Below are 18,239 nucleotides of genomic sequence, written 5' to 3' on the forward strand. Positions count from 1 at the left end.
GTAAGCCCTCCTTTGACCTGTCTTGTCATATTTGCGTCGTCAGATCTCCTCGAGATTTGCACTGACACTTTTTTTGGATACAACTCAACTCTAAATTGATTGGGAAAAATAATTTGTGAATTGGAAAATTACAAAAAGCTTAACTTTTCATCAACACAAACCATATAAGATAGCATATCTCTTATGAATATAAACAAGATTAAAAAAGTAAGAAGACTTTAGTTTGCCTCATGCATATAATTTTCAAAGGTTTCATGAAAATTTAAATTTTCGTAAAAAGTTGTAAAAGCCATTCACATAATTGTCTTTAACATATGACATGCCAAACATTTTTAGAATTTAAACACCACAAGGTTCACTAAATCCAGATTTATAGGATTTACTAAATCTCACTTGCAATGAAACAACCCACACTAAATCCAGATTTATGGGATTTACTAAATCTCACTTGCAATGAAACAACCCGTTGCATTCACGAAACGTGATTGAGACCAGGGGCAACAACGAGTTAGTGGCATAGCTTTTTAGCTCTTGTAGTAACCTTTCTCTTCACTCTCTCTCCACTCCTCGCCAATGATTTCCTGCAAGCCCCAACCCTAGTTTGTTACAACGACCAGCTGATCAGAACCATACTTTCTGATGGCGTGTCTTCTATTTATAAATGGCTAATTATTGCCTTTAATTTTAAAATAGTCGACCATATGGATCCCTTAATTTACAAAAAAAGATTATACCAACATTAATTTTATCAATTGCTATTGCTATAGTTGATATAGTACTCTTTGCAAAAAAGATTATCAAACGTTCATTAATTAGTTGAATGGGTGATAACTAACGTAATGATTGTCTTGTATCATACATTGAGAAAAAAATATTGGACTTGATTATATATTAAACTATTATACAATGTTCTCAAATAATGCAAAAACATATTAAGAAAATTATAATGATTGCGCACTTCATTGATGATATGAAATACAAAGACATTGTTTTAATTTTGTGTTAATCATTTTCTTAATTAATTTTTTAATATAGTATGTTTGCCCTTCCTCAAAAGAAAGATTAGTTCTGCCTTGTTTGCATTTAGGCAAGATCTCTACCAAACTCGATTTGATATGATGCTTCAACTCATTTTATGCATAATCCTATGCGAATAAGATTGAAGCATACGCTTCAAGACGAAAGCAACTACATTGTTTCGGCCAAATAAAAAAAATTTATTTGATCATAATTTTATTTGCCCATTAACTAAAGCTTGACAATCCTAATTTATGGAGATTATGCCTAAAACCAAAATGAGCTCTTAGGATTGTCAAAGGACATAAATGTATTATGTGTTATTAACATAAATATTCCCTCGGTATTTGGTCCGGTGGGCCCCAAATAACGCTTGTCCCATTTGGGTCGAAATCCAGGTGTGCTTTGATTGATCCAAACAGCCCGCGTCACGGGATTCGAACCCCCGACCAGAGAGACTTATGCCAGAGGCCAAACTAATGAGCCGGGACGTTCAGCGCAAACGTGCATGCGCACGCGCACACACACATAGATATATATATATATATATATATATATATATATAAGAATTAATAGATTAATGACACAACAAAAATAAAATAGAATAAAATTAGAAATATATAATAAGTAAAATTATACATTATAAATACAGAACAAATCAAATACACAATGCATATGTATCTTGGTGTTATTGTAATGATATTACGGCCATCAAAATATTCCCATCCTGCACCAATCTCCTCATACCACGGCCGGCACAAACCCCCCACTCATCACAATAGACAAAAAGACTATACTCCGAACGCCTTCCGAAGCTCGCCCACCACCCGCTCCGCCACATCCGGCACAAACATCCTAGGCAAATTTGCCGCCAAATCAATCTCTACAGCATTCCTCTTTATCAACACATCCCTCCCCTCCAACCCCTCCTTCTCCCCATCCCCCACCACCCTCTCCCCGGCTCCCGCGCACTTCTCCAACCAGATCCCAACAATCTTCTCAGCGGCGCTGCAGATCTGTCCGGCTATGATATCCTCTATCGCGTTCGCCGGTCCTTCCTTCCCACAATCGACGGTGATGGCGATGGCCGTCGGAGAAAGAACGCTGCGGATGAAGAGAGATGAGGAGCGGTACGGCGATATTTGGGGGAGCTGCTCGAGTTCTCGTCTGGGGCCATCTAGGTTGGTGCTTTGGTAGAATTCGTCGAGGTAATCGGGGTGGAGGACGAGGTCTTTGCGAGGAAGGAGGTCGATGAGGAGGACGAGGGAGGTGGGGCTGCCCTGGATTAGCTCGAAGAGAAAATGGGGAGCGTCGGTGGATGAGTTGAGGAAGGCGAAGAGAGTGGCGATATTGATCTCGCTGCCGCTGGGGGTTTTGCAGTGAAGCCATGATTGAAGGACGAAATCGACCTGCCAAAAGGTAGGGTTTGTGGACACGTCTTTAGAGTTATGGTCGAGTGGATGAGAGAATAAAGTGAAGAAAGAGTTACTATGGAGAGAACCGATGGAGTGTCCCCTTATTCGTATTTTGAAAAACATGGGCTAGAATTTTATAATGAATTTTGATATTTGAGTAGAATTTGAAAAGCCCATAAAAGATGATGCTAGACATGTAAATAGCAAAATTTCAAGTGCTATGCATGTAATTACCTCAAAATTAAAATTTATGTGTTATATTCCTAAATACCCAGGAATTTAGTGGTATGTATGTAAAACTTCCAGAAGACAAAAGCAAAACAGACCGGCGAAGATTGGGAGCCGCTGCGGATGTGAACGGAGCCGTGGGCGGAGCCCTGGGGATTCTGGAAGCTGAGAACGTCGGGAGGAACGGCGCAGGGGAGGAGCGCTGAGTCGAGGCGGTCGTCCACGGTGGCCAACAGGTTGAACATTAGGGCACGATGGGCCGGTGGGAGGAACGGGAAGTGCGGCCTCGATCGTTCCATGGATGCTCGGGCTGAGCTCGTTCTGGTAGAAGTGGGGATCGGAGAAGGAGAACGATGTGAAGTGGAGGGAACGAGGGGTGAGAGTAGGGCGAAGGAGTGGCTGGTGAGAGCCAGCATCGACGTGGGATTTAGGGTTTCTTTCAGCCGGCGGTTGATCGTCGGATTTAAGCTATCATGTGATTTACTTACAAATATTATTGGGAAAATTATTATATAATATACATTTAATTTTTTTTTAACATATTTACCTTACATCAATTATAATATTAATATTAACTTTTTAAAATAAATAAAATATATTTTTAATATAATTTTATTGTGATGAGAACATTAAAATATCATGATAGTATATCTGATATATCAAATGTTATATGTTAAATATGGATATTATAAATATTTCATAATATTTTAATTCTTTTTTTTTTTGCAAATGAAATTTCTTGATAAACATGTTAAAAACATGCCAGTGTTTTTTATATAATTTATAATAGATGAGCCTAAAATTGATAGATTTGTGTTGAGATTAATATTAGATAAAATAAAATGGAATTGTATTAAGATCAAAACAAATTTAGTAATTTGTCAGTTTGTATTCATATAAGCTTTATTATTAATAATGATTATTTTGAAAAATGTATATATTTTTTCATGCATATGTCTCCATCTTTTTATTTATATATTTAAATAAAATTGGCATATGATAACCCCAAAAATGGTCTACTTAAATCTCAAAACAATTTAGTGGTCGTGATTAAAAGAAATAGAATGAGAATCATCCATCTGACGAAAACACACAAGTACTCAAAAAGCAGATCGGTTGAAGAACCACTAGGTGACTGACAGCTAGCTTGCTAAAGAGCTAATGACCGATCGAAGGCTAGTCTGACAACCATGTGGCCATCCAAGCCAATGAAAAATAGGCATTCATGTTAACGATTGAGCAGAGGCTCAGTAACCCCAACAATGTCACCACTACCAACGTGAGACTCTCTCAATAACTATTCCATAATATCCTTAAAGAAATCCAGAAATAACGAAGGAACAAGCAGGTCAACCTACCACCCTAAGGCCGACCAACTCCCTCTTTAAAAGTCAACTAGATTCCCAAAGCAAAAGTCGATCGGCATCCAAGCTAAATAGCCAACCAACACTAGCTTGGTCAACCAACTCGAGGACCTGCCGACCAAAAGGTTTGTGTACAACTGAGATTGTCAAAATCTACAAATAAGATAATACACGACGTAAAACAATGATATTTTGTAACGCCGCTATTAAAGTTGACACAAACATGTAATTTTACACATTTAACATTCTATCTTCTATAAATAGAGGGCATATATCATGTGTAAGTAAGGTTGTAAATGAGCCGAGCTTGAGCGAGTCCAGGCTTGGTTCGTGTTCAGTTCGTTCGAAATTGCTCGAGTTCAAAATTGATTCGTGAACAGTGTGTTCTTGTTCGGCTCGATTTAAATAATCTTTTTCATGTTCGGCTCATTAAAATTAATTGAAAATAGAATAGATGCAGAACATTAGATTCAAACTTGGACTAAATATATGCAAAAGAAGTCACATAATCACGTTAACACATGAGTTTTTATGATTTAAACTTAGATATAAATATATGTAATATATTATTATATAAATTATATATATAATATATTATTATATAAATAATTTAAATGATTTTTTTTTATTTCGAGCTAAAACGAGTAACACGAGCCAACAAAAAATTGTTTGTGTTCAACTCGTTTATAATTCAAGCTTAAAAAATTTTTTCGTGTTCGACTCTTTTACTTAACTAACGAGCCAAACACGAGCTGCTTAACAAGTTGAACATGAGTTGTTGGCGAGCAATAAGTTTTTTTGACAACCCTATGTGTAAGGGGTTTTTTTACTCTTATCTTCAAACCCACACTCCATAGGGAGAACCCTCTCTCCTACTTTCTTGTAACCCCCCACTTTCAATATATAAAATGAGTCACAGAGTCCAAGAATACCTCAGTTTGCCCTTACAATGCAAGTTTGTGTGTGCACTTTTATTTCTCTATGTTTCTCTCTGCTTTTCCATCAAGGTTCCTACCGCTACAATCCTTGGTCACACCACATAGGACAAATTTGAAATCAAAATTGTAAAATGTTAGGTAAGCGTAGAGCATATTAACAACAAAAAGAGAAAGTGACACCGATGAGGAGAAATACATCTCAAAGGCACACTTAAACATGGAACACATTATCAAGTTCACGCAACAATATATCTGGAGCCAAACATGACTTTCTTCATCTTCCTAGATGCTTTGGATAGGAGGCAAGTACCACAAAAAAGTATGGCTAGATCCCAATGGTCAAAATAAGCCGACCAACCATACTTGCGCACCGCTCGATCAATTTCAAGTGGTTGTCACACAACTTAACGAATAAAGGGGGTATTAATTCAAAATCTTTCTAGATGCTATGAAAAATTTATCTATTATCTTCTCAAATCAAATCAATACTTAGGAAACTTGAATCCATGACACAATGTCAACAGCAACTTCGAAGAGGTTCGGTCGAAAGAATAGCCCGCAACGATCCAACATCGAAAATCTTCGTCTCCAAGCTTGAATCAGATAAAGCTCTGTAGGTGGTTCCCTCTCTAATAGCGACAAGCTCTACGAATGGTAAGACACAAATCTCCCCAATAGCAAGTCTCGATGGTTACATCTACAAAGGCGATGATAAAATCCGCCAAGTCTTGGCAAAATGAGAGGCCCGACCGAGGTGACAATGTAACCATGCAAATAAGACTTTGAAAGTGTAAGACATGAGTCAAATGATAATATCATAAAATAAAGACAACAGATAGTGCTGGTATAGAAGTTTGATCGGCATCCTAACAACAAAACTGACCCACAAAGTCAAGCATCAAAAAGGCAGTCTCAAAGCTCACATGGATGGAAGTGGTGACGAACCCAGTAGCATCTCAACATTTACCCCCGCGAAGGCAACAATATGATTTACCCAAGACCTGACAAAAGGTGTGGGCTGACCGAGGCAACAAATCCAATTAAAACAAAGTGAAAAAATCAGTATAAGAATGTGTCGGGGCATGATAAACCAAAAAAAAGTTCGACGATCTTTCCCAAGGTCTGAGTTATTTAACAAACACAAACACTCATCACCAAGGAGTTCTCACAAAGAAACAATATGATAAAAGTTAAACAAAAAAGAAGCAAATGCATGGAAAAAAAAACTGAAAAGCTTCATTTATTTCAAACTAAAGAAATGCACAAGTATTCTTTGCACACAAAAAAATTCATTTATATAAGCTTTATAAAAATTTTCTTCTAGAAAAAAAATTATAGAAGTATCAGGAAGATGAATGGAAGACACATCTTTGCCTTCGACATCCAACTCATCCCCAAAAGACTTCTTGAAAGTGGTATAAAGAGTAGCGAATTCATTAAAGTCCGCAAACTTCGGGTCGACCAGACCCGACATAATGAATCGGTTGATTGTTGTGATACTACCAACCTGAAGTTCCTCGCTTAGAATCTTTTCCTACCTCAAGTGGGAACTCGAAGAACTTCTCCTCAATCTTCATCATCTGAATCTGTGCTTTCAACTCCTTGTTTCCTCGCTCGGGGATCCAAAAGAGTAGCAATATCCTCTTGTTCATTGACGGTTTCTTCTTGGCTATCACAAATTACTTCTCAAACTTCTTAGCAAGCTTGTCAAAGGTCTCGGTATTTTCTTCAACAGCAACCCATTTCATCTCGGCCTGAGCAAATACCATTGATTGGTGGGAAGCCTTCCACACTTTCAAATGGTATTGATCGACCTTCTAGTACATTTTAAGTCACTGAAGCACCTAGAGATAGTTGGCCAATGTGTGTGTTTAGATCATCTCCATAAAGTTGAATGGGTAGACTTCAGTTGATATCAAACAACTATACTAGTCCACCGCCCAATTTATGGTCGTGCACCAGCCATCATAAGAGTTCTTGATCTTGGCCTCCTGGATTTGAGAGGGAACCTAGTTAACTGTGGAACCCTTCCTCCTCTTTTGATATGAAAGAAGAGGAGGAGAAGTCAACTCAACAACAGAGTCCTTCCCCTCACAATGCTACACTTCCTTTAGAGATACCACCTCTCTATCTGTTTCAGATCTAGTTTGGGTAGTAAAGGTAGGCCGACTGGCCTTGGTCCTAGCAGACTATAGTCTTGGAACCTAGTTTTGTGAAGAATTGATTTTGTTTTCTATGGTTTTAAATGTCGATAATTTATGTTGATTTGAACTTTGATCTTCATTTACTTTTTGATCTGGCCAATTGAATTGTTAAAATGTGTTAAGAAACATATGTTCTAAAAAGGAGATATGATTTCTACACCAAAGAGAGAATCACATTTGATTTCATGGGAGAGCATGTCATCCATGGGATTGTGTGCAAATAAATATGTGCAAATAAATAAGGAAATGTCGTCCATGGGATTGGGTGCAAATAAATAGGGAAATATACTTCGTTAGATGTAGCATTGGAGACTTTAAGGTGACAGATTAGAATCTTTAATTTGGTTCGGTTGATTGGAAACTAATGCGAGCAATGCGAGCATGTTAGCCCTCAGGTGTGGGAGCAGTGAGAGTTTTGGAGTGACAATCAATATCCTCTCAGCCTAATCACGGAATTAGGGACCAAACTATGGCTTAGTTAATGTTCTCTATAGCGCTCGGAAGAGGATAGAAAATAGGATTGCTCTTATTTGACACAAAATAATTTTTAAATATATTTTTCAAATGATTTTAATTTCTTCACAAGTCATATTTTCATTGTAAAGGAGAAGAGTGTTTTCTTATACTTGAACTTTTCGTAAAAAAAAACCTTTGTTTTATTTCAGCGATTTTATTTTTGAAAGTTTAACATCCAGTTTAACTTAATTGTTGTAGTCATACATCTGCTTATTTAGTACCATTTCACTTGAGTAGTTTAACTTCAAACTTCGTACTTTACTTTATTTTTATTTTTATTTTAATTTAAGAATATAATATTAATAGCTAGCTTATATATATTTCCAGCTTCCCTATGAGATCGATATTTAGGACTCCATTAGAGCCCCGTATTACTTGAACGATACGTATACTTGCGTTATTTATAGAAGGGAATTGGGAGTTTAAAAGAGGTTTTAAAGATAAATTATTTTCATTAAAGTTACATTATTATTTGGGTTTCATTGCATATTTATTATTAATTTAATCCCAAGTTTCGGCGCATCATATCCCAAAACAAATTTAGTATTTTTCTGATGAGGATTTTAATTATTATAATTTTTATACTAAAATAAGGACCATTAACTTGAAAATTAAATATTCATGCCTAGAGATCTCCCCTGACCTTGAAAAAATCAGGAAATCCTCCTCATAATAGATAGAATCAAAACCCCAAAAGCCAAGTCATGATGAAATATCTATGCAAATGGAGAATCAAAATAAGAAAAAACATCATTTAATTATTTAAAAATTATACTTGCATCAAATGGACATGAAAATATTTTCACATTGTTCTCCTCTGTTCACTGAGCAAGATGATGTTTTTATTTTATTTTTATAATTTTTATACACCAAGATATGAGTTTTTGAAGTTCGGTTATTTAAAAAAATAAGAAATTCCTTATTTTCCTACTTAAGTGACGCGACGCCACCTCAACCTAAGAAGATCTAAACTTTCCACGCGGTGTCTTCCGGTTTGGCGCCGCCAGACACCTCAGTGCTGACTCGGCCTGTGGTTCGTGTTCCATTCCTTCGTCCGGCGTAATCTCGTTCGTCCATCCAATACATGCGGAAACAGACGGTATCCATTCATCGTCCCCGAATCCCTAGCCCGAGAACCGTCCAATTTCAAACCTTAATATCTCTCTTGATTCTAAACCAAATTAAGTGTGGTTTGTTCTTATAGACTCGTCTTGACTAGGAGAACATATCTATAGGGTTGATCAAGCCTTTAACCAAGTCTATAAGCATGGAGAATTAAATGAAGCTTGGTTTAAGGGAAGAGTTCAATACCATTGCCCAAGAGGTGTGACCTCGATTGGGTGCTTCCAAAAGCTTGCCTTGAGTCAAAAGAGCTCCTATATGAATCCCCAAGCAATGGTGATATGCCTAGACCTGAATTCGACCAAGGCCGATTTGGGGTGTTGATCAAAGTCCACCTTATGGCGCTATGGTGATGGGGCTTTTGTGGGAGATCTTCCTCTCTCACTGTAGGGATGGTGTGGGTGCAATTAATTTGAATTTGGTGGAGTTTTGGGGGGTGTCCTGTCTCAACCTTAAATTTGAGCTCCAAAATTAAGCTCAGGTAGTGGGCTTGAGTATCTAAGGATGAGGGGATTGAACTCAAGAGGCCTTAAGGAAGCTCTGGAAGCAATTTGACAGAATCTTCCTAAGGAATTTCAAGCTCTCTTTTTTTGGCCATGGAGGGTGGGTTTAAATAGAGGGGGAAGGAGAGGTCATCAGAGGCAATTGGTGGGTGCTTTGGGTTGCTTATATGGATGTCAACAATGTGCAAAAATCCAATTGGAATGAGACAACTTGGATGGGGTTAGTTTTGAGTTTAGTTTTGAGTTTTTGCCTAGGTGGAGCTTTTGGACATGGCTTTTCCGGCAGCCTAGGTGGCCGGCCGACCAAGCTCAAGTCACCATTTGACTCAGGGAGGTCACGACTTGGGTTTGGTGAAGTCAATTGGGGTTGGCCATGTGTAAAGTTATATGATTGAAATAGTATAGGGAAAATGGCTATTTTGAGTCAATTTGGGTCAAATCATGGTTTGGGGTTGGACTCAATCACCAAGGTTGGTTTGGGTGCTGAGGAAAATCAGATGATTCAGCTTAATCATCACGGTGAGGTCTCTATCCAAGGGGAGTTGGCTAATCATGAGTTAGAGTGATTCATGAGAAGGATTAAAAGAATCTTAAGGATATTTGAAAGTGGCTTGGCCTCTTGCCATTAATAGCTTGATGATGTGGCATGACTCTCATGGCTTACTTATGGCTTTGGAGTGACTTCATGGATTGCATGTGGCTTGACTAATTTTCATGAGAAGGGATTTTTGAATTTATGGGGCATTTTGGTGATGTTTGTTATGAGGCATTTTTTAGAATAATTTGATCATGAATTTAAGACTTAGAAAATGATTTTGATTAAATGGATGATGGGGGGAAATTTGTCATGTGGACTTTTGAATTTAGGCCTTTTTGAATGACTTAAAGATTTGGGCTAAAATTTGATAAAATTTGGGCTAATTGAATGTTGAGTTTGGTGCAGGGAGATGTCATGAAGGATTTGGAAGAATTTCAAGTGATTTTGAATTGAATTGGGGGGCTAACTTAGTGGATTTAAGCATATGATCAAAATTGGGGCTTTTTATTTGGGTGAAATTGGGCTTGCAATTGGATCAAATTGAGCTTTTATTTTGTTAAAATTGGGATTGGGGATATTGAATTTTAGTTTTGAATAGAAATTGGGCAAGATTGAGGTCAATTAGGTCAAGATTGAGACTGATTTGGGGAAATTGGGCCTTTAAGGGCAAATTGGGGCTTTTGGTCAAATTGGGTCAATGTGATGGTCAAAAATGGAAATTGGGAATATTTGGGATGATTTTGGAATTTTCGAGAATTTTTGGGTCATGATGGACATTTTGATAATTTTGGGTAATTTTGGGGGTATTTTGGGAATTTGGTGAATTTTAATCAATTTAGGTAGTGGTGAGTGGTTTGAGATGATGTTTGGGAAAATTCGGGTAATTTTGGGAGTTTTGGCAAAAAATAGGGTGTAGGGGCATTTTGGTAATTTGATGATTTTAGGCTATAACGGGCAAGTAAGCCATGAAGCCATGCCAAACCAATAGGAGTCATGTGAGGACTCATTTTGAATGCTTAATATGTTGGTTCTAACCCTCTTAGCCAAAGACTAGGGGTATATGTTCATTCATATGAACTTTCCAAAAGGAATCATGGGACCAAATCAAGGGGTCTTAGGGTTTGGGCTATGCAAGAAATTTTAGTGTGTGTAAGTCATCACAACCATCACTAAACCACCCAGGGTTAGTCCTAAGGTCTGACCATCCCACGGTAGACTCCTCTGGAGTTCCTCCATACTGACCCCACCTACTAATTGCTAGAGGTTAGGACCAATATGTGAAACTTCAAGTTAAGGAAAGAAAAATTTGGAATTTCTAATGGTGAGGGTTCCTTTTCTAGTCTTCTAGGAATAGTCAACAGGAAAATCCTATGGCTAGACCCTTATGGCTAAAATCCTATGGCTAGACCCTAGGCTACTAAAGAGGAAAAAACTAGACCTCAACCAAAAATGAGGTCAACAACATGCAAAATGATGCAAAAAGAAAAACAAGACAAATTAGAATAATAAATAGGCCGGTGCCGCTGGGTCAACAACATATCCCAGAAAAGAAAAAGGCGGGCAGACTCCGCATATACATGCTAAATCCTAATTCTATACAGCAATATAAAATGCAAAATTAAGATACGAGGCACGAGCATCTGCTTCTGTTCCCCTCCACGTGGTTCCCAAGCCAAACACCTTAGAACATGTGCCCGTATCTTATTTCTACTACAGGACTCTCCTAGACTTTAAAAGTACATTTAAAAGTACATAGAACTTTAAAAGTACATAGAGAAAATAAAAAGACTCAATCCTGCATGAAAACAAGTGTCACCGGGGATGCTCACATGCAACTAATATATCATGGGTCATGCCTTATAAGTGGCGGAGCTAAATAACGTATGCAAGCAAAAGGATCAGAAATCATCACATGCTCTCCCAATAGCGGTACTTGTGTGTGTGCATATAAATAGACATGACTCCATGTAGAAGAACACCCTAACACACTACCATACATATGCAACATGCAGTCACACCACAATCATAATGCAAAAGAAAGATACCTAACTATAGCAGTCAATGTAGCAAAGAATAATAGTCAGGCATAAAAAAGACTACCTAACAACTTAAATGCTAGCATAGCACACCATCTAACGAAAAGTACGTCAACCTAGTATCTAAGTGTGGGGTAAGTCTGGGTATAGTATGACTTTGACGGAGTTGCCATACCGGTCCCATTCTAAAGATTTGAAGGATCTAAAGGGAGTCACGAAGAGTGGCGACACAAGTTAGATTTATTAGATCTTTCACACAATCATACTCGTGTCAATCCCGATGACTTAACTCGCATTGCTCACCGGGATCAACCCAGCTAGCAATTCTCGTTAAGACATCGTGACCAACACGGGGTCACTCTCATAACGAGCCTAGCTTGCAATCCATGCAAAGATGAAAATACAAATGCAAGCAAATTAAAACATAAATAGTGATAAAGAGTATGTCATGAAGGCAGTGACTCGTAGGAATGGGCATGTCGTAGTGGCAGGGGCCCGAAAAAGGGGTATACCAGTAAGGCAGTGACCCGAAGGTGGGTATGTCGTGACAGCAGTGGCCCGAAAAGAGGGTATGTCGGTAAGGAAGTGACCCGAAGAATTGGGCATGTCATGGCGGCAAGAGCCCAAAAATACGGTGGTGTACCGGCAAGGCAGTGACCCGAAGGTGGGCATGCCGTGACGGCAGCAACCCGAAAAGAGGGTATGCCGGTAAGGCAGTGACCCGAAGGGGGACATGCCATCATGCCATGACAGCAGTAGCCTGAAAGAGGGTATGCCGGTAAGGCAGTGACTCGAAGGTGGACATGCCGTGACAACAGCTGCCCGAAAAGGAGGTATGTCGGTAAAACAATAACTTGAAGGAATGGGCATGTCACGGGACAACAACCCGAAAAGAGGGTATATTGATAATGCAGTGACCCGAAGGAATGCAACACATGTAGATAATATTGATTATGTAGACAAACATGTACATGCACATACACAACATGCAAAAAAAAAGTGATCAGTCGATTGAGATGGAGCATCCGGTTAAACCAAAGTGTTGTGCCAACCAGGCCAAGGTAGCCGGCTGAAACACAAGTGATGCGACCGATTTGGGATAACCGACCGAGGCGTAAGTGGTGCCGACCGGTCCATGACGATCAATCGAGGCACAGTGGTGACGGTGCATGTGCAAGTGCAACTTGTAAATGCAATGTGCAAGTGCAAATGCAAGGTATAGAGTGCAAGTACAAGTGCGATATATGGCATACTATATGTAACATGCAAGACATGCACATGCACATAATGAGGTGCAATCGAGCACATATGATAGCGAGCCACACTCATAACTAACGACCTCGTCTGGGAAACCTAGGGCTGACACACTTGAATTTGCGGCATCGCCGCCTCCAGTTTTGGTGTGACATTGTGGAGGGTTTCCCCCTCCAATTTCTTGTAGGGGAAACTCTCCACCATTCATAGTGCAGACTAGCTACAAAGTCTTTTCCACTCTGCAAACACCTACAATCTTATAGGACGTACTAGCTACAAAGCTTTTCCCGTCCTCTAAGACCGAACTCAACTAATCCCTTCAAGGGAGATTAGGAGTGACAAAACAGTGGGAAATTGAGATTCCAACTCGGCGGGATAAGTATCTAAGACTCACAACAAAATGGAGACACTCGGCTCTATAGATGGTGTTTGCCACGTAGGAAACATCCTAACCTAAAGACTCGCTCTAGGAAATCAACGGTTAATCACATAGGTACGTTGACACGTCGGCGTACACACATTGTGTGGGCGATCGAACCCACACGCCTAGACACCTCTAAAACCTAGGACCAACTCGGAGTTAGGAAATCTCACCACCGTGATGATTGCAGATGCATTTTTTTTACTTGATCCAAGCGCTCGACGTCCGATCTGTGCTCAATTGTATCTCACAATAAACCATGCAATGAGGAGAATAGGAGATAAAGAGGGCAAGAGTCAGTGATGTATGCAAAGTACCCAAAAATAACTAATTTTGGCATATGAAAATTTAAGTGTGGTGTAAATATATGCATAAGAATCGAGCAATATTATTAAAAACACTCGCTTTTTGTCCCTCAAATCCTGCACATTTCCATGGAGAAGGGTCGGTCGGTTAAATTAGATTTAATCACATTGAATTATTTGGCTATTTATCTTGATATTTAATTTTGTCAATTTAAATTATATTTTAATATTAACTATTGATAATGTAATTAGGAAGTCTAATTTAATTTGATTTTAAACTTTGCTTTTTAATTATATTAATCATTAACTAGTAATTTATTAAGCTAATTATTATGGAACTGACATTTATTGAGCTCGTTAATCATTAATAACTACTTAATTTTTGATCAATTAGCATAAGATAATACCTCAAATAATCATTAATCTACCAATCTAATTAAATAAAAAAATATAGTAATTAATTTACATAGAATTATTGCTTTAATTAATTAAGTTCTTATTTGCATATATCGAATATCTCACCATGGGTATCTATATCAAATTATTTGATTGTATTGTGATAATTTTAATTAATAAATAATTTATTATTTTTAATTTAAAATTAAATACTAAATAATGATAATAATTTCATAATTAATCATTTTTTAGTAACACATAATTTCTTACAGAAATTTACATATGCAACACATAGTTCTTATTCATTTATGTATCTCACACTTAAAACTTTCATATTTATAGGCAAAGCTCTCTTACCAATGTATGAAAATGTCAATTTACCTTAAATAGTGTATTAGTGCTGTTTTTGACACGATAGGAAAGAATTGGGCGCTTTGGATGTAAAAATGAAAGTTCTGGAAAAAAATATTACATCAGGACTCCGCGCGTAGAGTTACGTACGACGTCCAATGAAATCACGCCACACCGTGAATGTGAGAAAAAAATCATCCACTAACACAGTGAAATATTCCCCCCCGCGGTATTCAGGTGTTATGTATGTTATTCATGTGTTATTGATGTGTTATTATGTTATTATAACACCAGAAATATTCCCAGAACACAATATCACATAAATAACATACAATAACATCTGAATAGCCCGAGGGGAATATTCTCCTATGTTACCAGACCGATTTTTTGTTTTCTTACCTTCACGAGTGACGTGATTTCATTGGCTCCGCATATAACTCTACGTGCGGAGTCCTGATGTAATATTTTTTCAAAGTTCTGGCGTGAGCTACACAAATGCATAAGAATGGAGTGCTACATATATCTTATAAAACCCTTATTAAAATAAATATTAGTTATTAATACTTCTAATTTTGTTAAATTTTAATAAAGTTGATATAATAATCAATACTTTAATTTTTTATTTAATTAATTAATACTAGTTAATAAAATTAAATTAAAATTCTAATTATTTTGGATAAACACATATGATGGGGAATTTTACATACATAGAACTAAATTCTTATGCATTTATTCATCAAACATCCAAAATTTAATTTTTACATCTAACACAACTTTTCATATGTATGAATAGTTGAAACTAGTAAAATTTAATTTTTCATATATACATTAAGATTCTTAAAAATTAAAATTTAAGTGTGGTGTAAATATATGCATAAGAATCGAGCAAATATTATTAAAACACTCGCCTTTTGTCCCTCAAATCCCGCACATTTCCATGGAGAAGGGTCGGTCGATTTCTCAAAACCCTCGTTTTTTTTCCCCATTGCCGCTTTTGTCCGATTCCTTCGGGCGAAGTCATTTACGGTATTCCCCGTCTTGCTCCCCACTTCGCGCGTTTCCTATTGTTCAACCGCTAAGCGCCGGATATTTAAAGAGAAGGGGAATTTAAAACTTCAATTTTGGCCGTTTAGAGTAAGTCCGGTTACTGATCAGCCTATCAGATATCCAGAGGCCAATGGCGGAGGGCGAAGCTTGCTTGGAAACTCCCCTGAGTAGAGCGCAAGAGCCTCTTGTCAGGATGACCGAGGCTTTCTTACGGTGGGCAAGAGATTTCTTATTTCTTCTTCGAACCCCCGACTTCTTTTCATATGTACTTATATTCATAAAATTCAATCACTCGCTGCTTATTATGCTTATTTGGGCAGGGACGATGTAGAAATCATAACATCAGGTTCCTCAATCCACAGTGGTTATTGGAACTTAGAGACAGCGGCAATTTCATCTTTTCAAACAAGAAAAGAGGTAATTTTTTTGTCCTTGGTTATATCATTATGTGGGTTTATTTTTGGTTTATTAATGAATTGACGCTACTGTATGGTTTTGTTATGCTCATAATCTGGCTTACTTGGGATTTCTCTTAGAAGGTGGTTATGTATCCTGTTATTGCATGGTGGGCACTTTTAATGGTTAGATTTCAGTAGCAGTAGGACATTTCTGAATTCCTTATAAAAAAATATATCATAGTTCCATCCTTTAGAAATTTTCAATGCTTGCTGCGTTACATACTTTTAGTTTAAAGGTATGAAAAGTAAATTTTGTTACTTTATTGTACCTAGTATAACCATTTTCATACATGGTTCTCATCTCCAAATGTATTTCCAAGTTCCAATTTAGCGGGCTTGAAGCGATTATCTTAGATTTGAGGAATTGTGGAGCTACAAGTGTCTGTAGGAAATGATTATCATGTTAGTCTTCTGAGAGAAGAATTCTTGTTATCACATATGATCAGAAAAAAAAAAACTTCAATAATAATTGGCTGAAAACAGTTTATTTTGATTTGATATTGTGGATTATGTAATAGTTTAGAGAAAAAAAAAAGATATGAAGAACTTATCTTATTATTTCATAAAATTGGGGTATGAGAAAGTCTGCATGATCTGAAGTCTTTGAAAAGTAAAGCAAAGGTAATGAAGCAGAAATGCATTTTTAGACAGGAATGAACTAAAGAGATGTATAGAAACCAGAGTTCAACGGGATAGGATGTCATTGTTGATGATTCCCCTATTGCCAGAAGGCGTCTTTTCAGTGCTGCTTTATTGCTTTGATCATCCACTGTGTAGGCATGCTTACACATCATACTGAGATTGAATAAAAATTGCAAAGCATCAACATACTGTTGTGCAACAAACAATGAATTTCTATTTTACACATGTTATTCTTAAATGTGTGTCTGGAATTATCTTTTCGCTCGAGAAGAATACTACTGTCTGAATTTTTCTTAGATGTTGATATCAATGATTTTGGAAACTTCCTGTTTGTCCAGACCTTTTGGAGTTCACTTTCATTAGTTGTATCAATAAATACTCAATAATCCATGCGATTGAAAGCATATTTGTAAAAAGCAATGTTTCTTAAAATTATAAGGGCTGAGGACCTATTGGAAAAAAACATTTTAAGCTAAAAGTCAGCTTTCACTGACTATCCACTAAACATTGCAGAACTCTTGTACCTCTACTGAGGAGAACTCTTGTACCACAAATAATGAGGAGTCAAGCACGGACCATAACATCACAGGTATGAATGTTTCTGCCCTGTTCATTCAACAAAATATATCCCTTGGCTAAAGATGCTGTCTTAAATCTCAGTTTGATCAATTTTGAAGTTATCTATTTGAAAAAGGAATTCTACAGCCATTATCAAGAATTGGGCGTACCATCCTATAGTACTCATTATTTGTCCACTAGTGCCTTATGTACAAAATAAAAGATTTTAGATTTTAAATGTCTTCAATTTTTAGTTGCAAGCATAGTGATCAGCAGAAAAAGTTTCTTTAGTTATCTATATATATATAATATATATATATAATTTTAAAAATGGTGGAAAATGACATGCTTATTCTTATTGGAGGCATCCTATCAATGATTGATATGAGGAAAGTTTTTTGGTATGCTGATGCTGATGGCCTTGAGAAAGGGAAGTGTTTTCTTTTACCTAAAAGTAGGCTAGTTTATAAGGTTTGATGTGGTATCAAAGTAGTCTTCATGTATAATTCTAGTTACACATTAGTTTAGGGATGGTGTCGGTTGATTGTGATTAGATATTACTTGTTTCTTAGTGCTGTTAAATGCTACCATTTTGCATGTTACTATTGATTTGGTTTATTATTTTGATCACTGTTTGTATATGCAGTACACACATTTGTTATTGTTGTTGTGGCTCTTCTCCCTAACACGTATTTTGCCAATATATTGCTAGTTGTTGCAATAGGATTGAGGGCTTGTGGGTTTACTTTTTTGCTACGTACTTGTCGGCACTAAAAAAAAGGAGGTTGTTTGGGGGTCGTCCGTAAGAAGCTGTCGGCAGCCGGAATTGAAATCCTATCGCCCGCTTCGGAAATACGTTTTAATTTTCTAAAATTATATATATATATATATATACACGTAAATTAAGATGTCCTTACAAAGCAGGC

General features: G+C 37.2%; 2 protein-coding genes across 2 annotated transcripts in view; one reads left to right on the top strand and one right to left on the bottom strand.

Moving 5' to 3' along the window:
- Positions 1-1,680: 1,680 nt before the first annotated feature.
- On the bottom strand, positions 1,681-3,127 carry LOC110027504 (red chlorophyll catabolite reductase). Its single transcript, XM_020728967.1, has 2 exons — positions 2,759-3,127; positions 1,681-2,426 (listed from the first exon to the last, which is right to left on the bottom strand). The coding sequence occupies exons 1-2, from the start codon at positions 3,074-3,076 to the stop codon at positions 1,809-1,811; spliced, it is 936 nt and encodes a 311-aa protein (XP_020584626.1). The 5' UTR covers positions 3,077-3,127; the 3' UTR covers positions 1,681-1,808.
- Positions 3,128-15,526: 12,399 nt separating this feature from the next.
- The window catches only part of LOC110027433, a 65,176-nt gene continuing 62,463 nt past the window's right edge, over positions 15,527-18,239 (top strand). The window contains exons 1-3 of the mRNA XM_020728879.1: positions 15,527-15,868; positions 15,976-16,072; positions 17,269-17,344. Coding sequence (XP_020584538.1) covers positions 15,786-15,868; positions 15,976-16,072; positions 17,269-17,344 — 256 coding nt within the window. The 5' untranslated portion in view covers positions 15,527-15,785. The remainder of the gene's footprint in view (positions 15,869-15,975; positions 16,073-17,268; positions 17,345-18,239) is intronic.

This window comes from Phalaenopsis equestris, unplaced genomic scaffold (genome assembly GCF_001263595.1).
Source record: "Phalaenopsis equestris unplaced genomic scaffold, ASM126359v1 Scaffold000428, whole genome shotgun sequence".
NCBI classification, from domain to species: domain Eukaryota; kingdom Viridiplantae; phylum Streptophyta; class Magnoliopsida; order Asparagales; family Orchidaceae; genus Phalaenopsis; species Phalaenopsis equestris.

Bases quoted from the DNA above. Each gene is read 5' to 3' on its own strand.
- LOC110027504 (XM_020728967.1), bottom strand. From the start codon at position 3,076: ATGCTGGCTCTCACCAGCCACTCCTTCGCCCTACTCTCACCCCTCGTT. The intron at 2,427-2,758 runs GTCTGTTTTGCT...ACCTTTTGGCAG, and splicing joins GCGGCTCCCAATCTTCGCCG to GTCGATTTCGTCCTTCAATC.